This window comes from Tachysurus vachellii, chromosome 8 (assembly GCF_030014155.1).
Source record: "Tachysurus vachellii isolate PV-2020 chromosome 8, HZAU_Pvac_v1, whole genome shotgun sequence".
NCBI classification, from domain to species: domain Eukaryota; kingdom Metazoa; phylum Chordata; class Actinopteri; order Siluriformes; family Bagridae; genus Tachysurus; species Tachysurus vachellii.
In genome coordinates, this window is record NC_083467.1 from 14,539,446 (window position 1) to 14,563,012 (window position 23,567).

A 23,567-nucleotide genomic window follows, 5' to 3' on the forward strand; every position below is an offset into this window, starting at 1 on the left:
AACATTGAAACATTTCTTTGTATAGTTTTAACATGTTTTATACTTCAGTTTAAGGCATGTTAGAAAAAGGTTTCCATGACTTCAGTGTCTGAATCAAGTTCTGTTTTTAAAATAACACTTTTAGCTTTGTCAATCATCCTACATTTTGCACTAGTGAATTAAACATGTGCTTCAAAACTAGCACTAGGTGTCAGTATATATACACACAGCACTCTTTGGGCCTTGTCTCATAACACTTTAGTAGAAAGTCTTTGTTAAAACAAGTGACCACCGACGTTTTTCTGGCATATAGGCCTATGTTCCCAACTCAGAGTGGAGCTGAGAGGCTGCAGTCATGTCTGATAAAGGCCGAGACGTCGATTTAACAAGAGCCAAGCAAAACACCGGCGTTTGGCTGGTTAAGGTTGGCCCAGTTTCTGTAGATTTAAAAAAAAATCTAGATTATTTAATCCTACACTAGTGACTATATGAAAGAAATGGTCTCAATATAAGCGTTTGTAGCCCTATTGTTTCCCCCACCAGATTCCTAAGTATCTGGCGCAGCAGTGGGGAAAAGCATCGGGACGAGGAGAAGTAGGCAAACTTAAAATAACTAAGTAAGCATAATTTATCTAATATGATTATATCTTGTTTTTTTGTCAGAATATTTATAACTTCCACAATCTTTTTTCAATTCTACAAGACAACAAGGAAAAACAATGGTGAGTATTTTATTAACGTTTTAAAGCCACTCTTCAAATTCATAAATATAACAATAAATAAATTTACATTTTTAATTGTTAGATAGGTTGGTATCTTAATTGTTTTTTCCCTTTACAAATGCATGAAAATTATGGGATTAAAATGATAAATTATATGGCTTCAATATATAACAGAGAGTGAGGAAAACTGAATGTTACTGTTGATTTATGGTGTAAGAGCAGTCTATTGGATTATTATTATCCCAGAATCTCTGAAAAATGCATCAGACTGTTCTACAGTGTATGACTTTGTGTGACTTATTTTTTTCAGGTGTCATTCAATCTGAATGAAGAGCTGAGTGTGGTTGAACATTCTGGAGAGAAGACCATGTCAGTGCGAGCACCCAGAGAGCATCCTTTCACCATGCAGAGTGTGGGGGGCCAGACGCTGGCCGTCTTTACAGAGAACTCCTCAGGTGAGCCTTCACATCAAAGATTTCTGATGGAACGGAAGAGACTTTAAGAAATGTGAAATCTCTTACCTACTTTAATAGAATCTATAGTAGAGGTGTATTAGAGAGTTGTCATTAAAGGTGGCATGAAATGTTTGAGATTCTGTGGTGTCCAAGATGATTTAGACCTCTTTCATTGACATCTGTTTATCTTGATCTGTTTTCACCTTGGTTAACTGTTCTCTGCATTATGTACAATGCCATTCAACCACTTGTTGAGTGGTGTCTGTGAAATAGCACTTCTCTGATGTGAAATGTGAAAATCATCTCTACCTAAAGAAACTGGTGCAGCAGCACTTTAATCTTTTAGTCTGATCAGGATCAGGTTGCAAAACTTCAACTTCCATGCTTCTGATGTCCTCTGTCCGTTGTATTTGATATCCCATTCACTGATTGATTTTAATTGCCTACCATGCCCCCTTACTCTTGCAAATTAATTATATATCCGCATTGCCTTAAATAACCTGGAGTCTGGCTTTTTTTTTTTTTTTTTTTTTTTTAACTTCTGTGCTGGGGGGCACGGTGGCTTAGTGGTTAGCACGTTCGCCTCACACCACCAGGGTTGGGGGTTCGCCTTGTGTGTGTGGAGTTTGCATGTTCTCCCTGTGCCTCGGGTACTCCGGTTTCCTCCCCCGGTCCAAAGACATGCATGGTAGGTTGATTGGCATCTCTGGAAAATTGTGTGATTGCGTGAGTGAATGAGTGTGTGTGTGTGCCCTGCGATGGGTTGGCACTCTGTCCAGGGTGTATCCTGCCTTGATGCCCGATGACGCCTGAGATAGGCACAGGCTCCCCGTGACCTGAGGTAGTTCGGATAAGCGGTAGAAAATGAGTGAGAGTGAGTGAGAACTTCTGTGCTGGATTATCACTCCATGTTGCATTATCAATTATTTGATCATCAATATGATGGTAAACATTGCTTAAAAAAGGGGCCAGCAGTGAAAGCTGATTATTACTTATGTTTGAACTTGCTGGAATTATTTTCTGCTACACAACAGTATATCTGCACTAGCAATGTTCTACATCCACCAACAAATTAGCAGTATAATCAAAAACATTGACAAACATATCACAATTATTATTATACTTAATGTGTTTCAATGTGGAGTTTTCCTTTAAGGCATACATGCTAGTTGTCTGAAGCTCAGAATAGTGTCTTTGAAATGCATCCAAAAGCTCAAGACTATGTCTCTTCATTTATAGTAGAATATTATGAACTATATTTAGAAGCTTTAGATACAAGCAATCCTGCAAATCTTGCACATCCTACATCAAACTTTGGGTTTGTGTTTGATCTTTAGTTCAACCTGAACTGTATTTTAATAGTGTGTGTGCGTGGTGCATGCACATGTGTGGTTGTTGCAAAACCACAACCATTTTTGTCAGTGTGCTCTGACAGCAATAGCCAAAAAATTCTGATGTGTGATTTAGCAGTAAGAGGTTATTTAAAAATAAATAGCTAATGAGTGAAAGCAAATGCAACAGATTGTAGAATTTAATTTCTTTGTTCTCCTTTTGTTCTTGTTGCTTATGAATATTTTTTGCAGCCGTCTGCCTAGCTCTTGCAAGCCGCAGGTATTGATTAAGTGGTTGCTAAGCAACAGGTTAGCCACCGAAGTTGGCAATGAATAGAGGCTCTTGCTTCAGTTAAAGCTTTCTCTGGCCTATGGGGGTGGTAAGGGAGGGGGAATATTTTTTTCCAGGCAAGTTATGAATTAAAGTGGTTCAGGGTGAAAAACACTTCATCAAATGCAACAGTGTATAAAGGCTCAAAGCTGCCAAACACTCCAAGAATTTCTCAGAGAATTACAGACATATGGTTCTTTAGTACACAAAAATTTGTTAAATATTTACCATTTTTTCCACATGGACAAAACAGCAATGAAATTAGAAATGAAAACCTTCATTTAGACTACAATATAGCTGAATTACTCTGATTTGGCTAGAATGATTTGCTCGACCAATTAAGCTAGTTGACGCTGGTAAAAGGTTTCTAATATATCCAAAACTATTCATTGTGGCTTTCTGTTATAAAACTGAATTTGTAATTTGTAAATGGTTAAATAAAAAAATAAAATTAAAGTTTCATTACATATTTCATGAGCATGCATAAATAGTTTAATAATTAGCAGAAATACATAAATGCAGGAAAAAACTAATAATTGACATTTATTTTCTATCAAATCTTTTTAGTTGTGGTTGTTTTTAGTGTATTATTGTAAATGTCCACTGTATGCATAGCCTTTGCTGATGTAAATACAACATGATTGACTAGAATAGACCCTGACTAGTGATCATACTTAGACATTTCCAGTGCTCCACATGCATTAATTCAGAGTGCCCCAGGCTGCATGTGTAGTTAGACTACATGTGTAGTTAGAAATGCATATATGTATTTGTGTAGCCATTTGAAAAGAGCCTTTTTTCCTTTTACTGAAGTGAACAGGCTGTGTGGTTTGTTAGATGTGTATTTGTGCATGTGTGCACACGTGTATGTGTTGAGCGAGTACTGTTGAATGGATGTGCTTCGGAGGCTTTCATAAGGTGTCACAGTCAAATGTGAGATGCTGCTTGTTAACAGTACTGCCTCTCACCCAATAGGCTGGGATGTCAACTTTCCTTGACATCGTAGGCACATATAGCCGGTTGCTAGGTCAGGCTAGAGCAAAAAGCAGAATGCTGAAGCATACACATGCACTGAAAGGCATTTCACAATTGAGGTACTTATTTAAAACAATAGGTATTAAGAACTGGGTCCATAAAAAGTCATTAATGATGCCACACAGAGTAACAGATTTTTTCTCCCACTGTGACCTGAAATAGAAAGGAATAGAATAGAAACAGAGGAGTCAGAGAAGTGAGATAATTAGCATAGATGGTTGGTGGAATGTTTTGTTGCCTCTGTTCCACAGGCATTTCTTTTTCTGTGTTTTTTCTGAGAATCATGTTTTAAAGAAGTAAATATGATATGTAGCTAATTAGACTCTGTATTAGAATATAGTCAGCTGTTTACTTGTAACCACTACTGCTCAGTATACAGTTCTCAATACTAGGCAAGAAATTATGCAATATATTCAGCATTGTGGCTATTAAATGACTGAATAGTGCAATTCAGCATCATTAATTAAGGTGATGTGGTCAGAGATTCTGCATCATTTCTGCAGAATGTTCTAGTAGTAAAGCTCTTCTTCATTTAGAAGTTGTTAATCTCTGTAAAACCACTCATATTAAACTAACCTGTTATTAACGCAGTAAGTTCAATAATTGATTGCGGTCAATAAATTGATTTTTTATTTTTTTTTGCTAAATTCTGAAGGTTTGTATTTTTTGTGCTAATCTATTCTCACCCATCTAACACTTCACATTATTAATGCAGAACCCTGCTTGGGATTCTATTTAAGATTCTGGTCCCTCTGGTGTTAAGATGAGATGCCCAAAATTTCTTTCTTTCATCGGTTTGCATTTTTGAAAGAATGCTGTAGGAGAAGTAGTTGTGCTATTTCCTTTTGATGTAGGATCAGTATATTTTTATTATATGGGATCCATTCAGAAAGCTATGTTATTTCTTTTAATTAAGGTGATAAGTAGTGTTCAGCTATCGTAGTGACTATACAGTGGCATTAAAGCATTATTGACAGAGTGGACATGCAGTTTCATGTGTAGTTATTCATCCCTTGCTGATTAAAAAATGCACAGTTTATTTATGTCTTTACGCCTCTGTGTAAGATACTGTATATTTACAAGACCACACAACTGAGTGGGCAGGTGTTTTTTTCTTTCCCCTAAGCTTGGTAAGACCACTTTTAGTTATAATATACTAGGAATTTGTAGCCAATGTGTTAGTTTGGGATGGTGCCAATTGAAAGTGGCCTTTAAATGCCTGAGTAATGTGTGTAAGTGTTTTATTAGAATAGATTATGATGCCTGAATCTGTGGTGTGAAATATTTGTCTGCACGATTAGTGTTACTGTGTGATAAATCCATTAAAAAAGGAATAAATGACAGAATGAATATAAGATAACACGTATACCTCCAAATTGTGATGGACTTGTATTTATGCAAGATAATAACCTTACCAATACTTGGAAAGAAATCGAATCACATTTCCATCATGAATGTATACAGATATAAATGTGATTACGAGACCCCTCAGGGGTATGTGCCACCTTGAATTTAAATGGAAGCTTGACTAATTAATTATTATAACGATATTAGTCATGTCGCCCCTGGAACACTCGAAAAGAATCAGTGGGCTTTTGTTGTAATGTAGGAGTCTTGCCTGGCAGCAAATGGATGTGAGACTAATCCATGAATATTTGAGCAGTTAATGGCTCTTACATCTGAAATAAATGCACGCAATCTCCCCCCCCCACCCACACCGCAAGGTGTTAGTTGCCCTGATGCCTGTGGGTTAGAGATGCATCATCAACCATGGATAAGGGCTAATAAGCCCCACAGTCTCTCATCAAAAATGAATGACCCTTATCTGCAATTAAAAATGAAACCCAGTTTGATGTTCTCACAACAAACTGTGGGGATGGGTATGATTCTGTCTCCTCAAGTGTCAACTATTCATTGTGACTCATTAGCAGAAGATGGGTGCAGGACCGATTCTATGGAAACAGATGTATTTTTGTGTGTGGAGATGCAGTCTGCCTTGTTGTGGGTGTAGCCATATGTCCAAAGTTACTTCATTTGATAATGACTGTTTTTTCTGGCTGTAACTGAGTTTACACTGGCATCAAACAAATGTATTCATTCACCAGTCACCAGTATTTTTATGTGCTTGATAGCTGTATGAATATAAATAGGATTAATATAACAGTGATTTGATATATGAATTATTTTAGCAGAAGGGAAGAAGCTGATGACACAGTCAGGTAGTGTCTGTAATTATTTTGTCAAACATACAATTTGTAAAATGACAGATAAAAATGTTAGATATTGTATTAGGCAGCAGTGAATTTGTGTATGTGGATGTTGCTATTTATACATGCTGTTTCTGTTATATAGTGTCTGATATCTTCTGTCACAAGTAAAAGCTTAAAAGTGGCTGCTTTAAATTAGGATCAGTGCTGGAGGAGAAATTTAATAATTATTGAACAATGGCCCCCTGTTTTTAGGTCATACAGAATACTGCAGACTTATTTAGGGCACAATGGAATCCGTCTTCTTACTGAGGAAATTAATTTTACCTATATCTATACTGATCCCATGCAACTCTGTTTACAAGAGTGTATGCAGCCGCTATATTACTATTATATAACTGACCGTTCTATTACTGTTAATAGTACTAATTTATCCAACTAAATCTACTGACCTCTTTAAAAACAAGCAAATTAAATAACATAGCAATCATTAAATAAAGAAGGTACTACAATTTGCTATTTATAATCTTTATTTTGTAAAACATTCACAGGTTTGGAATAATATTTTGCTGTCAACTTTACTATTTCACAACACCAGCAATTACAACATTTGCACATGCATTATAGATTTCAACCTGTTGATCATACATCACAGTAGTTGTACATATGAACCCTGTTCTGAACCTGAACCAGTTCCTCTGATTTCAACATTTTCTGGAAAGAAGGCAAAAAGTTTTCTATAATACGCTGCAGTTCATAAACCGTTATCTGTATACTCCTTGTCTTACTTAAAAAACAAAACAAAACAAAAAGCTAGTTTGTGTCAAATGAAAAATTCTACATAGTATGCCAGAAGAAAACACAATACATAACACCTCTTTTTACTTCTCAAGGCTGGATAGTAGGAGCTTGAGGAATGCAGAAGCAGCATACATTGCAGAATGTTCTTTTGTAAATACAGTGCAGGTCCTGTGCTGATGGCTGGAAACATCAATGTGGGTTGATGGGTACTTTTTGCTGGTTTGGGTCACTTGACAAAGTGCAGAGCCTCGCATTGCACTACCGATCCCCGACTACTGTCCAGGCAGGTAAGCACACGAAAGCCTGCTTTAAGAGCCATCATGACGGTTTCAAGCTTGAGCGTCTCCAGAGTGCACAGAAAGGTGCTGTCCTCTTTGAGCACCAGGCGGGAACCCTGCTCGGACTTGATAAAGTGCCGGAACTGGATGATATTAGATGAGACCACAAACTCCTCAGGGAAGCCATCCAGACGACTCTTGGAGATCTGCACCAGGCGTGATTTGACTTTCTCAATGAAGGTTGCATCGCTGCAGTAGACCTTGAGGCCATGTGAGCGCTCGTGGCTGTCAGTCACCTCTAGGAAGGCAGGTTCGCGCTGACCTGCCTGTTGCTGCTCCCACTCCTGCAGCGCCTGGGCCAGCTCGCTTAGCCGGTAGAAGTCAGCCTCGCGCCTTAGAAGTGCCAGTTCCTTGAAGTCATCTGGCAGGATCAGCTCCCCCGTTCTCAGGAAATTCAAAATGTGGCGGAAAACAGGCCCATCACGATCAATAAATGTGTTACCCATGGAGTCTACATGCTGCACAGCTTTCTTACCACTGACAAGCTCTTCAAGTAGTGAGCCAGGGTGTTTGGCTAGAGTTTGCCGCTGTGCCGCATATAAGTAACCCCCCACATTGAGGGTGATGGTGCCCGAGGAGGGCTTCTTAAAGCTCTTGCTGGGCTGCAGCAAGTCCGGATTGATCTGCCTTAGCTCGCTTTCCATCCTTCTGAGATTCCATTCCATGCCGTTTTCTGAACCCAGCCTGACAGTGTGTGGGGGGAGGAGTGTGTTTGCGTGAGTGCGGCCGAGCAAGCAAATAGCAGTGGCGCTGGCATTGAGCGCGGGAGCACTGAGCACCGCCAACAAGTGCCAGAGCCTTTCGCAGCCACACACACACACACACGAGCATGCAAGCACGGTCGCAAACGCTTACACGCTCGCAGGAGGAGGAGGGTGGGCTGTTAAGGGTGGGCTTGTCTGCGTCAGGAGAGAGAGCGAGAGCGCGAGAGAGAGAGAAAGATAGAGAGAGAGAGAGTGTGCATGCAGCCCTGCCTCCCCTCCACTTTAAAGGCTGGATTTAATCACCTCTCCACTCCGATGTGCTCCTCTGCTCTGGTTCAGCAATTAGCACACATTCGGCTCTGATGAAAGAGATCATCAGCTGGGCAGCAGCTTGTGAGCTCAGAGCACTTGCCCAAACAGTAAATACTCAGCTTAACATGCTGGGCTTAAACTGAACCACTGGAAATTAGGGGGGGGTAGGGTATTGATGTCAAAGTTTACACACTTTTTAGTTCTCTTTTGGCAGAGATTTTTCTTCAGAGGGCCATCTGTTCTTATTGTGTACTTCTAGTGACTGTTGGCAGCTTTATAAATAAACACGGCCAGATCGAGAACAGCGCATTGGCATGTTTATGTAAATGACTTGTTTTTCATCTTTCAGACGGCATAAGTGTAGCCAATGCAACACACATTAGAGGCCTAAAAGGGAAATGATGTACCTTCTTTATGATGCTTATATATTTATCCTGGATATAAAATTAATTAGTAGTACAATCGATTTTGGTAGAAACTTTAATTCCTAACTATGCGGAGGAATTTGTTGACACGTAATTGACCTCAAGCTGACTTGGAATACAGTATATTACACAGAAACTACATTGTCTCATTAGCCTATAAAAACACTCCCAGGCTTAGGATTCAACATCTTTTTTGTAATATTACCATAAGAATGTGGGCTGACATCAGACAGCCTAAGCAACGTCTGTTTGTCGCTAAGGAGATATGCCTTTATACAGACTGCCATCTTAATGTGTCTCTGGCGTCGTTCTCTGCAGTTGGCCATTGAGGCGTTTCTGTCTGCTGTGCCTGTCAACAATGACGTCTTGTCAGTCACGTCAAATTACTTCTTTTTCCATGGGTCATAAGAGCTCAGCTCTTTGGCGCCATGTATGCTGTTTGAGAGTAGAAACAAGAAGTCGTCTAACTTCAGGGTTCACTCTCAGTTTATAATAATTAAAAAATGTTTTAAAAAACCATGCAGAATTTTTCAAGTAATTTCTCAATTCTCTTGGCTCTAGAGTCTGAGGGCATATAGAATACTTAATTATAATAAGCAGCTATAATCGTTTGATTACTTAAGGTAATAAAAAGGACCAGCTTTATGGCAAGAGCTCTTACGCATGAAGAAGTAGTATGTCTCAAGTACCTTTCTTCAGCTTATAGGAAATCAAGTAACAGTCGACATTTCTCAAAGGAGACTTTGAATCATCACCTTTAGTATTTGCCAAGAAGTGTTTTTCATATTAAATTTCAATAATTTTGGAAAAAAAGAGAAGAATCTAACGTTCAAAACATCATAAAGTTTCAAGTGGTATCACCAATATCCTCTTAGTCACTCATTTACTGTAGGTGACGAAATACTAGGCATGTGTGTACATACTGAGTACATCAAAGTACAGTGTGAGACAAGGGAGTTGTCCTAGAGACAGCATGAGTAGAGACAAGCCGCTTCTTGAAACATGAATAATGCAGCGTGTAACTCACAGCAGTGCAGACAGCATATTTCTTACATTCATATATGGTGTTTGTGCTGTACCTGAATGAAGTGTGAAAATGAAAAATTTATTTATTTATTTATTTTTTGTGTGTGTTAAGGTCTTCACGGGACTTTTTGTCAGATTTTAATACCAAGGCTATTTGGCATCCATATTTGAAACCTCTTATCAGTTTGTCTCATTCCCTTCAAGTACATAAAAGATTGAAAATAGCTGCTCACAATTGTTCCCAAGATGGCCTCCAAGTGAACAGTCTTTAGTAGAGGGGCTTTGTTAATGCTATGCACAAATATTTTGACTTTCTGAAGTTAATTATGAATTTGAGTGGTTGGAATATAAGTTGCTTACTGTTGCTTACTAGGGGTTTAACATGGCAGGTGATTTTGAGCTCTCATAGAGCTTGTGGTAATAAAAATAGCATACAACCATGCTAAATAGTACAAATAATACAAAATAGCATTCTACCATACAACTTGGTCACTACAAACAATCTAACGGTTTCACATTCATTCATTCATCTATAGGTGCTTTATCCTGATCATAGACGTAGTGGATCTGGAACCCATCACAAGAACACGCTCTAAGTAGGACTCTAGTCAAAAAATTGCACATTCACACCTAGTGGCTATTTACAGTAGCGTCTACCTGGCTGCATATTTTCTGGAGGTGGGAGGAAACCGGCAAACCCATTTGTCATTTAAAGATATGTTTACTGACATACAGTGCAGCAACAATCACCAGTTGATCACTGGTTAATTTTGTCACAGTTAAGGCACATAATTAGCATTCTCCAGCCAAAATACAAGATGCCAAACACTTCATTTCAGATAATGAAAATCAATACTTACTGGTAGCTCAAGGGTTCAAGACTCAGTAGACAACTCTAAAGAACAGAAGGAGCCACCTTGAGCAAGGCCCTTAAACCTCTCTCCTCCAGGTATACCATATCTTGGCTGACCCTGTGCTCTGGCCCTAGCTTCCTCACAAGTTATGTTTTCTGGTTGTCCATCAGTTTGTGCATCTGCCTGGTATTTCAAGGAGTTGTTGAATACTTGCAAACTTTAAATGAAGTGATCATTTTAACCAAACAAATTAACTGATTAGATTTAGATCAAACAGAAAGATCAAAGTTTTTTCAATATTTCCTTTCTGTTTGAAGTATGTTTAAAAAAAAAAAAAAAAGGACTAGACCCGTGGTGGCATCCCAGGTTCTACTTGTTTTATTCATTACTAGGTGAATGTAATACATTTATTTTCCCTTGTAACAGTATATTTGTGCTTCTCTACTCAGTTCTCAAGCAGTTCAACAATGTCCAGCTCTTATGAAAGGTCTGATGGTGTAACCGTATTATACAGCCCATGGGAGCATGCATTAATTAGATCCTGCTTACAGAAAGCCTTTTGAAAACCACTTGTAAGATAGATATGCTTAATGTGAGAGGCACTTGATTTCAACTTTCGCAATAAATGTTACATTCATGCACGCTAAACTGCATATACGTATTCTGTATTAAGGGTAGGATCCTGTGCCAAGTATTAGCCTAGATTTTTAAAACTTGTACAGAGCTATGAGTAACAGCTCATTAGAGCTGTGTGTTAATTACAGCTGTCAGGGGGATGTTAGCGAATCATTGTGTATTGTGATAGGTTTCACAATGCATATCATGAATATGAATATAATGACATATTGAGTTGCAAACAGAAATGTAGTGCAAAGTTCAGCTAATGTTCTTTCCTCAGGTTTTTCTGTTAAAAAAAAAAACTACACGCGCAACCAGATGTCACTCTAATTTGTAATTTTAAGGGTAATCTGTGATAATTATAGTGAAGAGCCTTTTTTTTCTATGTCAAGATTTTCTATAAATTGTAATGTTAAATTATTCATAGTTTGCTGAGGTGTTGGTTAAATCACTTGATTGGCAGTTGTTGAAGGAAAGACTTTTACATGAGACATTTGCCATTTGAAACTGCAAATTACAGTTGACCGTCATTGCATTACATGGAGGTGGTGGGTGGCAACAAGAGTTAAGACGTTCTAAAGAAAATGTCACACAGATGATAAAGAATTCCTCCACCTCTTTCCAACTGAGATCACTGTGATGCCTTGGGGTGTTTCACAAGTGTTTAATAGTCTTTTCACTTTAATATGGAAGAGTATGGTTGACACCACACCTTCTCTTTAGCAGCTACTGAGTTTGAGATTGAAACACGAGCAATTTTCACAGTTTAAAGTGGATGCCAAAAACAGTCCAAAGTGAGAAATTGTCTCTCCGATTAATTGCAAGGCATAAATAACTCACTGAAAAATTCATCACAAAACTCTGGATGAGCCATGTATTGTACAGGACATAACAATTGACTTTGCTGATGGGGATGAAGGAATGATGCAACAGATTGCCCTGAAATGCTTGTTTTTGGCAGGTACTTGCAAATAAGCTGAGACCTCTGATTCAAAACACTGGATCACACAGGTGGGTGAGAGAGCGGGAAAGAAAGAGAAAAAAGAGCGAGTGAGTGTGTCTGTGTAGATGACTCGGGATTTGTGGATGTTTTGAACCCAGGCAGAGCAGAGAGGATGGTAACCTGTGAGGGGGCGCAAGATTGACCTCTAACCTTGCCAACATCTCAGCAGCGGTTTGGCAGCCCACAGCCTACACCACCCCCAATTCCATTGAGCGTGGATGTGAATGCCTCCTGCTACATAACTGGAGGTTTCTCCGATATTGCTCCTATGATCATTCTTGTGTAACATTAAAGAACATGAACAGTTAGATGTTGTTTTTTTTTCCCCAAATAAAAACGACATGGCCTCTTGTGCCGCTGAACTGAGTTACTGTGAGGCAAATGGATGCTTCAAAATATAAGTGGGAGTATTTATTAAGTCACTCCAACAAGTACTCCTGCACTCATCAGTCAGTAATTGCTAATAATTGTGTGCAAGCCCGGTGATGGATTTTGTGGGTGAAATTTTGATGCTGTTAAAAGGTTTTGTATTAGACCAGAGCGCCATCAAAACCATGACCTTTTGCGGTATTGTTTGGTACATGAACACTTACTTTTAACAAATATTAAAGCATTCAGTCATAAGACCACAGATGTGCACATCACACAGTGCTGTAGATAAGGGCTTTACACTAGTAAAACAACAATGCTTATGTGTAAATTAAATGTGTGTGTATGTATCAGTGGATTTCTATTGTAAAGGTCAGGGAGGCTCGGTAGATTACATTTATTATTGTTTGTCAGACCACTATTAATAAAACTGCAAAACATAATATTGAGGCATAGAAAGCACCTGTCTGATTCACAAGATTGCAAATGTCAAGTTGAATTTTGAAAAGGGGTTGTACGCCAACACTACAGTTGAGGGTGCTTGTTTCTGTCAAGAATTATTCTGCATTGTTCGGTACTTCTCTTCCTAATTTTATCAAGTGGCACTATGTATTCATTTTACAAGTAGATGTTAGAAACTCAACTTTCTGGCAAATGCAATGTTTGGGTTTGTTTATACAAGTCAAAATGGATTTATTGTATGTATACCACATGTGAATACATATGAACAAATATTACACTTTTTTTCTGCTTCCAAGACCAGGTTACGCTCGAAGGCATGGTGGTGCAACGTGCTGAATGCAGACCTGCAGTCAATGAGAGCTACATGAAGTTAAAGAAGTAAGGATGTTCAATGGTGTATGGAAAACCAGTGTTTATTATTTAAAGCTGCAAAGTTAAATTGTTAGAAACTTGCACATATTGTCTGTAGATTACAGATTGAGGAATCAAAGAAGCCACTCAGACTGTCTCAGCAGCTGGAGAAAGCAATTACCACAAATTACAAACCTGTGTCTAATCACACCTATAATGTAAGTCTGCTCCAGTGTTTGTGTCTTTTTGTTTTTTCACTGTTATGTGTTTGCACAAGTTCTGTGCCTACAGGTGGAATATGAGAAGAAAAAGAAAGAGGAAGGCAAGAGAGCCAGGGCTGACAAACAGAAAGTTCTGGAAATGCTTTTCTCTGCTTTCGAGAAACACCAGTATTACAACATTAAGGACTTGGTGGAGATAACTAAGCAACCTGTGGTGAGTCACTGTTCCTGAGTCAGACTCATGTGGACCAATAAATATGTTGAAAGATAATGATCTAACCTGGGAAGACAGACTCCTGTATCCAGTCATACTGTCATGGGAATGTAACATTCTACCTTGCGTGATACACCTGGTGCAATGAACTAAATGCAATGAAAGACAAGGCAAAGATATATAGCTCTATAGGTACATGACCCTCCAGGACATAAATTTGACACTATGTAATAGGATTGAATCCTCACATGATTTCCTAGAGGCCTATTTATTCACAGAACAGATTAAAGACAGCATCATTTATAATGTAGGCAATCAATGACGAGAAGCTGTGTACATGCGTATTCTGTATCTATAGACTTGCACACAACAGGCTTGTACCTTTGTGCCTTTGCAAACACCACAGCTCTGTAAATGGATGTGAGCTAGTGGCTGCTGTAGAGAGTTAAAAAATGTGTCCTAAAATAGTTCTGGGTTTTGTAATGCAAGGCTATGATTTAATTGGTTTCTGAATGTGACCTCTGGATGAGATGCTTCTTTTGTTTGTTTTATGCATGAGCATTCCAAATTTTTTAATCCAATTTAACCTTCATGAGTTGGTGTAGTGTACTCTGCTATCGATAGTCAGTTTTATTTTGCTTGCAGCTGTCGATTTGAAAGCACATTGACCTACGAGGGCATCGTTTTGCAGGACCACAGTGATACCTAAAGCTTTCTTAAGCAGGATAATCCAATACGTCGTTCGTTCATCTTCAGTAACTGGTTTATTCTGGTCAGAGCTGAAGTGAATCTGAAGTCACTGTATCACAAGGCTGATACATGCATTGTAAAACACTGAAACAATGATTTTACTGAAATTTATCAGTAAATTACATCTAGTTTATTCAGTTTAGTGTTGAAGCACCTTATAGATGATGTTCAGAGTATTTGTGACAAATCTGACTTGATTTTAAGAGGCACCAAGATAGTTACACTTGACACTGGTATCATAATGCAATACGCAGTGATTCCAGATCAGAGTTTCTCCTCAGGTGGGCTTTGTACAACTCTGATTGCATTATCATTGTTAAGGGTTCTTGGCATTCTCAAGTATATCTACCACAAATACTGTCTTAGTTTCTCCCTGCATGAGATGTAAATGTCATGAAGTTATATGACTCATATCAATACTGCTGAATTATGACACTAATCAGGAAAAGGGAAAGTTTTAAAGCCGATGGAAGTCAAAACCATGCTAACTACCGCCCTCCAGTGGACAGTGTTTCCAATTACAGCAAACTGCTCTAAATATAATGAAGCACGGATACGCAAGGGTATATCTTGACATTTGACACATTACAATGAATACAGTATGATTGTTTATATGTTGAAAAAACTTGCTTACCTCGACTTGAGGCATAATAATAGATAGGTTTGAGGTTAATGACCACTGCTGGAGGTAAAAAAAAAAGAGAGGGCTTTTTTTCTTCTCAGGTACCACAGAATACCACCTGTGCCCTCATTTATTTTAGATATTTAATATTATTTAATAAATCAGCATTTTAACACAGTGGAAAATTTTGTCCTTATCAGGCTCAAAGATAAAGGAATGAATGCACAGAGTAGCACATTTCGTCTGAAACCCTCGCATGCTTATCAATGTGTTATTGCTTTTTTTCTTATTAGCTTCATCTTCTCTTGTCCTTGTGCACTTCTAGTTCAAGAAGCCATCAAATAAAATAACAGTATAAGAACCCTACATTATTAGATTCATAAAATATGCATTTAATAAAAATGACATTTGTGGATGATTTTAGGAAAATTATATTCGTCTATTGATACTTTTTTAATCATAAAAAATTGTATGCATGCTTAGACATGTTCATTGCTTTTTGTAGTGTGTATTATTTCTTTTGTTTTGTTTATAATCATTTTAAAAATCCCCCACACTACAGTGTTCACATCTCATTTTAATGGTGTTCATGTAAAAACTTGTTGCCGTGGTGACAGACATCACTTCAAGCACCAGATATGAACAGCTCTTGGGCTTAAATGAATTTTTTTTTTTTACCAGCTGCATACCAGCTGTTTTGATATTACAGTCAGTTTATTAGGGGTGAAAGCTTTATATATATTGAAGAGGTATGATTGTCATTCTGGGGATTCTTTCATTAGCTGCTTGATTATAGCACTGCTTTTATGGATAATACATGACTCTTAATCACTAACCAGTTCAAACATTCCTAGATTTACCTCAAAGAAATTCTGCGTGAAATTGGAGTATACAATCCCAGAGGGCCTCACAAAAGCACCTGGGAGCTGAAGCCAGAATATCGCCACTACCAGGAAGAAGAAAACGAAGAAGAAAAAATGGTTTAACATTTACCATGATGTGGCGGCACCTACTCTGACACCTCATTTATTTTTGCCAATTCATTTGGTCTGGGGAAAAAAGATGGCGTGAAAATATTTGTGTATATGGAATGGGATTGTTCTGAAGAGAAACTGAAATAAATACAGCATCTTGCAATTTAAGGTGTTTAATTTATATCTAAATTACTAACCTCGACACTGACTAGTCTGCAACACCACAATCCCCTACAATTCATTGTGTGATGCCATTAATTTCCACTAACCTTGAAGCATCAACAATCCACAACCCTGTCTCAGAATAAGTATTTGTTTTCTTTTATACAGTTCACTTTTGTCATTAAATATGCAAAATAAGTGTTTGATTTTGACTCAATGCCAAGTTTATGTCCAAAACTTGGAAGATGGTTGAAGTTCAAATGCTGCATTTTCCTAGATGCTCTCAGAAAAGACTTTTCTTCTTCTTCTTTTATGGAAGTTATTTATAAAGTTGCAAGGTTTATTGTCTTAACTGTGATCTTTAGGCTTTATTTCTCTCCATCCTCCTCCTCCTCACTGTGTGGGTGTGAGTATGGTCAAGGGTCCACTTCCTGGCAAGTTTTCAACTGTTTTATACACATTATATTCATGGTCAGAGATCTCTTTTTGAAAAATCTTTGTTATTTTGGGGGGGGGAGGGGGAGATGGATCTGTATACCATATTTATAGCCCAGTAAAAAAAAAAAGACAAGGATAAATAAATATAGCAGTTGATAAGAACTGAGAGCAAACGTTTTTCAAGCACATAAGAATGAAATAGCAAAATTTAGTGCCATTTTTGGCATAAAGAATGTTGTAGTGACTAAGAAATGTTTTATTAGAGCATAGATACTTTAGTTAATTTCTATTGTTTGAGTGGAAATTATGTAATGCTTGTTCTACACAATTGTAAACTTAATTGACAATGATTCTGGGATGCATACAATTAGTTTCCCCCCAATTGTGTATTTGTAAAGTGAAAAAGCCATAGACCAGATCCAGTATTTCAATTTATTAACATTAATGTAAAAAAAAATTCATTTACCAACAATAATCCATTAACTTGTCACAATAGAGGTAGTTTTTCCAATAAAACATTTAGTTTTTAACATGCATAATTTAGCTTTACCTGTATGTGTGCTGTTTTACACCAACTTAATTGTGGTGTTAAAGGGAATTTATCTGCATACATCACTGCATTCTGCTTAAAATCCAAGCTGTTCTGTTTCAATATATAGAAATTTAGCTGAGTCATATAACATGAAAAGGTCAGAGATGTAATTAATTCCAGGCTTTACCTGTAACAAAAAAAAAATTCACATTTAGTTGGGATTTTTAGTTACTTAAAAGTAGAGAATGGGTGTGAAAGTCAGTCATACCCTTTCCTTTCCATGACAGATTCTGTATTAGAATGGTTATCTTCAGTCTTTTGACAAACCTTACAAAACAGAAAAATGAATACAAATCCATTAAAAGTCAGGTTCTCAAAAATGCTGCACTTTCTGCTAAAAAAAATCTATGTGCTCAGGTAATACATGCAATGTTTCACTGGTTAAAACCTCAGTAGGTTGGGGGTCATCCTTGCACATATACACAGCATTGCTTCACCTCTTAGCTGATTATATCAGGTTCTGTTTGTATTATTTTCAGATATGATCTAACCAATCATGAATATTCCACTGACATTAGGTTAGATGATAACGAATTAATTATATACCTCAGAAAGGACTAGACACTGCTCCCTTTGGTCATCTGAGCATCAATTCACCTGTGGAAAACAACAAGAAATGACTACAAGCTTCCCAAACAGTGTAGGGGAGACCGGGTATAGTTGTAACATGGGGAGAGTTGTAACACTACCAATTCCACGAATCAGGGATAAGATAGGAGTCATGTAACAGTTTCAGTCTCATCAAGGCTTCCTTTACGATCCCACATTGAGGTTTTCCAGTCTGTGTTGCTATCTCTCCTGAAGCTACAGCTGAAAATCTAATTCTGAGGTAAGAAAGTAAAAAAAAAATAAGATAATATTTTGTTTAGTACTTCTACCGTTGTAGATAATGTTGTATGAGTTATATCAGGTCAAACTGTAGTTTCTCTAGTAAAGAATCTTGTATCAACCTCCTGCCAATTTCAAAGAACCATGCTAATACAGCTAGCTAAACAATGGTGGACAGTGGTGGGGTAGGTTGTAACACGTGTTTTAAAAGTGTTACAACCATCCACTTGTATACAACTAAGAACATTTTTGAGATTTTAATCATTTTACAGAATGCCTAAACCTTGGGTGAGAGAAACAGATCGTGGAGTCGATGCCAGTCTTCTAAAAAGAGCAACAGAGGAAGTTAGGACGTGCACGTACAGACATGCACACACAAACGTACACGTGTGCATGCACAAAAACACACAATAGGCTCATCCCCATATTCACACATATTTTATTGTTGCAGCCGTTCATTTAAAATAAAACTGTTGTTGTGGCATATCACTTGGAGTACCCTTAGTTTTTGTGCATTTTGTCTACCTGTTACAACTTACCCCAGTATGTGTTACAACCTACCCCAGTAGTGGGATAGGTTGTAACAAAGGACCACCTTGTATTTGTCATCATCTCACAAAGTCTGTGACACAGTCGAATAAATTTAAATTGTTGCCATTTGTAGTAGACAAACGTGGGTGCTTTGCCTAAAAGTTTCAGACGTGTAGCCTAAAAAAAAAGGGAGTTTTAGGTGCTGAAGAAAAAAGTGTTACAACCATACCCGGTCTCCCCTACCATAGGAAGAGATTACATATGTGCTCAGGTAATACATGCCACTAGGTTCACTGGTTATAACTTCAGCAGAAAGTATAGTCATCACAGCACACAATAGAGAGCAATTAGAACAAAGAGCTAGGCTTCTATAGTATGCAGGACATTTTACTAGTCATTGTTAGACTTTCAGATCATTTTATTTTCTAGACATTGCTCAGGCATATAGAACTCAGATGCTTTCTGTTGCCATTCTCAAAAACTAAACAAATGCCTTGCTACATCATACCCATAATACAGATACAGTATAAAACTCTAGAACACTATTAGGAACATCTGCACCTACTCATTAATGCAATTATCTAATAAAGCAATTGTGTAGCAGCAGTGAAATGCATAAGACCATGATATGAGCCAGTAGCTTAAATCAATAATCAGAATAGGAAACAATGTCATCCCAATTATTTATTTCTGGCTATGTGCATCCCTACATAGCCCCCCCTACACACATATGTATGGAAACATTTCGCAGTTTGAAGTTTATTTAAATGTACATGGCGTTTATTTACATACCTCCACATCTGTGTCCATCCCATATCAGTGATCCGTTGTTGAGCATGAACAGGAAATCATAGTGGTTCTGTGGGAAAACAGTCATAGAGAGTTCATAGCCTCAGCCACATGACACGTGCTCAGGTTATACGTGCTATAACGTTTCACAGGTTATAACCTCAGTATAGAGAAGTCATCGTTGCACGTGATTGTCAGTATGCATGATTCTGAGTCACGTAAATGTTGTTTATACACACCTGATGTGTTTCTGCTCGCTTTCTCGAGCGTTATTGTTAGCACGGGCATATCGTCGAGGCAGCACGTGCACCATTCTGCACCTCGAAAGAAAAGGAAATAGAACGATTACGTCATCTAATGTTCATGGTTGCCAGATCTTCGCTCGTAACAATATAAAATCTTAATTATAATATATAATATAATATATATTATATATGTATAATATATAATAGATAATATAATATAATTTATATTATATATTTATAATATATTATAATTATTCCAAAATAATTGCCATTGATGATGATGATGATGATGATGATGATGGTATTAAAGACATAATATTATAGACGACACGCTATTTTACACATTTAAAATGTGAACTCCGTAATTCAGCATTCAGAGGGGTGTAAAAAGGCATGAGCTTACAGTGTAGTTCCATAGATATTTTAGATTAGAGCGCCCTCGTGTGGAACAATTGTGTGGAAGAAGTTATAACGTCCAATACAAAATAACAAAGAGCAATTCCTCAAGGTATCTTTTACATTATAAATACACTTTTGATAGTTTTGATGCTCGTAGAGGGTTGTTTAGTCCATTCTATTTGACATTCTTTAAGACATTCTATTTGAAAATCCTTGAAACCCCTGACTTCCCTGTGGTTTATAAGTGTTCTGTATGTAGCCTGCTGGAAAAGCCATGTTTGGCCAGACTGGATCCTAAACGTGTAGAAGATGGTGTACCAAACTAGATCAAGTGATCTGGCGTCTGTCAGCTTTCAGGAGTGGATTGTCTGGCATTGTACTGATTATTCATCAGTCCATACAGGTACATATGTCATTAATATGAATCATTCAACATTTAGTATCCTAAAAGTCATTAAATACATATTTTTTTTATTTAAAAGTGTCATGTCATGTCATGAGTAACCAAAAAAAAAAATCATAAGAAAACAGTAGGTTCATTTGTTCATAAAACTGACATGGATGTATGATTTGATAATATTAATGATGTATAATCCAGGAAACAAGGCACAAGATTCGAATTAACCGCAGACACATGTTTACACACTTATTATAATTCAAGGATATTATGTGAGGCTGATAAAACAGCAAAAAATGGCAGACAAGCTTGGTCAAAACTGAGGCAGAAAGTATTTGTAAATACACTCATCATGCACTTTATTAATCATGCAAGTATCAATCAAGAGCTTCAATGAATGTTCACACCAAGCAACAGAATGAAGTGAGATCTCTGTGACTTTAATCGTGGCATGGTTCTTTGTACCAAAATGCTGAAAAGAACAGGCACCTGCACCTGAGGCTATCATGAGCACAAGCTCATAGAAACTGGACAGTTGAAGACTAGAAAAATAAAATCACCTGGATTTGACAGCATGTACCCACGATACCTGAGATTCCAGTTTTTGGCTGACAGGAGAAGAACCAGATGTGGTCCTCTGCTGTTGTAGCTCATCCACCTCAAGGTTTTATGTTTTGTACAGACTGAGATGCTTTTCTGCTCACCACTGTTGTAAAGAGTGAGTTATTATAGGCTTTCTTAGACCATTCACCTTCGATCTCTTTCATCAACAAGGTGATTCCCACAGGATGTTGCTGTTGTTTGCAAAAGTCCCCGTAAACTCTAGAGACTGTTGTGTGTAATTGCACACAAAATGCTTAGGATATCAGTATATCAGGATATCAGTGATGCTAGGAAAGCTGTAGTTTCTGAAATATTCAAAACAGCCTTTCTAGTACCAGCAGAGATTTGTACCACACATGTTTGGTATTAATTTTTGTCACCTCTCATTCTAATATTCAGTGTGAATGTTACTTGAAGCTCTTACACTCTGTATATTTTTTCATTGCTCTGCTACAACATGATTGACTGCATGAATGTGCAATTTTACACATGTTCCTAATAAAGTGGATGGTGAGTGTGCATCTCTACAGGACAAATATAATAAAATGCTAGTGAAGTAATTAATAATGGTTATGGTTAAGCTTATATTTTTAAGTGGGTTTATTTAATTTTAAACTAATTCTCAAAAGGAGGTATACAGCTTCCAGGCCTAGGTTCGCATGCTGCTCTGTGTAAACCTGGGCACACACAATAATCCCTTTGCTGAACTAACCTAAGAAACACAACTGATAGTCATTGATTAATGTTATACATAATATGCCATTTTTATTGCAACAGAAGCACATTCACTAACAACCTTTTAAAGTTTGGATCATATAGATAGTTTGTCAAATGTATTGGTTGGACAAGTGAATATGACAGCACTTCTCATATTCAGTAGGTGGCACTCTTCTACCAGGCACAAAACCAAAAACCTTAAAATTAGGAAAATATTTCTTAAATACAATTAACACTGGTTTCCAGTAGGCTGTGCTGCAGCACCGTTGCACTGTCAGTTTCCATGCAGCACAAAATGTAATCCAGTTTAACGTTGGAAATTATGCGTTGGGGTTTCTAAGCTAAGAGAAATGATAAATGTTGTCAGTTTTTGTCTAATTAGTAGGTAGTCCACATTAAGCTATTCGCAACCAATTTCATTCTCCCTCAGGATATAAGAATGTTAAATAGGCCCTGTGGTTTTAGAAAAAGTAATATATAGGAATTTGGCTTTTCTTATTATGGTATAACTCATTACTCCTAGCAACCTATTAATATCAGTTTTTAGTCAATTAGCTCAACACCAATGTTGTACACATCTATGATGTATAACTACATTTTGTTCTTTAGAGGTTTTAAATTTAGATTTTAGTTTCATAGCTTAAACATTTTGGCAACTAAATAACCATTCTTCTTCTTCTTCTTCTTCTTCTTCTTTATTATTATTATTATTATTATTATTATTATTATTATTATTATTATTATTATTATTATAAATTTTAAGTTACTGTATTGTCACTATGGATTAACACAAAATTATAGAAAGATTGCTTTTAAAATGGGATAGATGTCTCATGTGAAAGTGTAGCATGTGTTAGACATGTATTCCAAAACTCATACTTTTGTTCATAGCTGTAAAATCAGGTAAAACATTTAAGAGCTATTCACTCATCTTGTGACACATATGTCTAAAAAAAGCAGCTTTAACATAACTCCAATTTTTGTTTTTATTTGTATATATATTTCGATGCTGAATACGAAAACTGCTATATATAGCCACTCAAGCACCAGTATGTAGTTGATGTGGCAGTAGTTTGTGTAGTTTAATGTAATTCAGTCATAATTGATTTTGCTTTGTGAGGCACTAGTGCTGTGTTTACTGAATTATTATGTCTCATTTATTTCATGGCTCCACAGTGTTAGTTATATAGCCTAAGGATGTAACACTAAAAGCAATCAAATCTTTGAATTACAAACATCTTAACATATTAAGACTACTGATCCAATTATCAGCTGCCATGTGAGTCAGCACTGTATTGGCAGGGACAGGCAGTGGTTCAATTAGAAAGAAGATGCTTAAAATGCTTCAATTCTTTGCATATGATCAGGCTCTCAATTGGCATTCATTTGCATTTCCCCAGAGATGTGTTTTGTATGCAAATAAGAAACTTAAGGAGGCATGGTGGGTCATATGTACTCAGGGCAATTAAAGAACGAACAGGAGATTAGGCACATCACTTCATTGTACTGTCTGCACACCAAATCTGACTTTACAGTTTAAATCTATATCAAGAACTGAACTGTTATTGTATTAACATTCTAAACATTACTGAAATAACAAAGTAATAAACATGTTTTTGAGAGCATTCATTTTCTTGCATGCATCTGCACTTTGCATTCTGAGAAATCTCTCTCTCTCTCTCTCTCTCTCTCTCTCTCTCTCTCTCTCTCTCTCTCTCTCTCTCCCCCACACACACACACTATCTCTCACTCTTTATTTCAC

At 37.2% G+C, this 23,567-nt stretch overlaps 2 protein-coding genes and 1 long non-coding RNA gene across 4 annotated transcripts; 1 reads left to right on the forward strand and 2 right to left on the reverse strand.

Annotated features, from left to right (window-relative positions):
- The first annotated feature begins 292 nt into the window (after window positions 1-292).
- gtf2f2b (general transcription factor IIF, polypeptide 2b) lies at window positions 293-16,205 on the forward strand. Its single transcript, XM_060877318.1, has 8 exons — window positions 293-403; window positions 523-596; window positions 683-701; window positions 1,012-1,156; window positions 13,269-13,350; window positions 13,442-13,541; window positions 13,615-13,758; window positions 15,985-16,205. Exons 1-8 carry the CDS (start codon window positions 335-337, stop codon window positions 16,114-16,116), a joined length of 765 nt encoding a protein of 254 aa, XP_060733301.1. The 5' UTR covers window positions 293-334; the 3' UTR covers window positions 16,117-16,205.
- kctd4 (potassium channel tetramerization domain containing 4) lies at window positions 6,618-8,029 on the reverse strand. The gene has a single exon (XM_060877317.1). The coding sequence runs from the start codon at window positions 7,862-7,864 to the stop codon at window positions 7,088-7,090; it is 777 nt and encodes a 258-aa protein (XP_060733300.1). The 5' UTR covers window positions 7,865-8,029; the 3' UTR covers window positions 6,618-7,087.
- A 917-nt stretch (window positions 16,206-17,122) lies between the features above and the next one.
- On the reverse strand, window positions 17,123-19,797 carry LOC132850662 (uncharacterized). 2 transcript variants are annotated; one of them, XR_009648991.1, is made up of 6 exons: window positions 19,684-19,797; window positions 19,448-19,514; window positions 17,986-18,120; window positions 17,843-17,893; window positions 17,505-17,563; window positions 17,123-17,423 (listed from the first exon to the last, which is right to left on the reverse strand). It is a non-coding gene; the product is annotated as an uncharacterized LOC132850662 (long non-coding RNA). The 2 variants fall into 2 exon arrangements; XR_009648990.1 differs by lacking the exon at window positions 17,986-18,120.
- Between the last annotated feature and the right edge of the window lie 3,770 nt (window positions 19,798-23,567).

Bases quoted from the DNA above. Each gene is read 5' to 3' on its own strand.
- gtf2f2b (XM_060877318.1), top strand. From the start codon at position 335: ATGTCTGATAAAGGCCGAGACGTCGATTTAACAAGAGCCAAGCAAAAC. The intron at 13,542-13,614 runs GTAAGTCTGCTC...CTGTGCCTACAG, and splicing joins TGTCTAATCACACCTATAAT to GTGGAATATGAGAAGAAAAA. The intron at 13,759-15,984 runs GTGAGTCACTGT...AAACATTCCTAG, and splicing joins AGATAACTAAGCAACCTGTG to ATTTACCTCAAAGAAATTCT.
- kctd4 (XM_060877317.1), bottom strand. From the start codon at position 7,864: ATGGAATGGAATCTCAGAAGGATGGAAAGCGAGCTAAGGCAGATCAAT.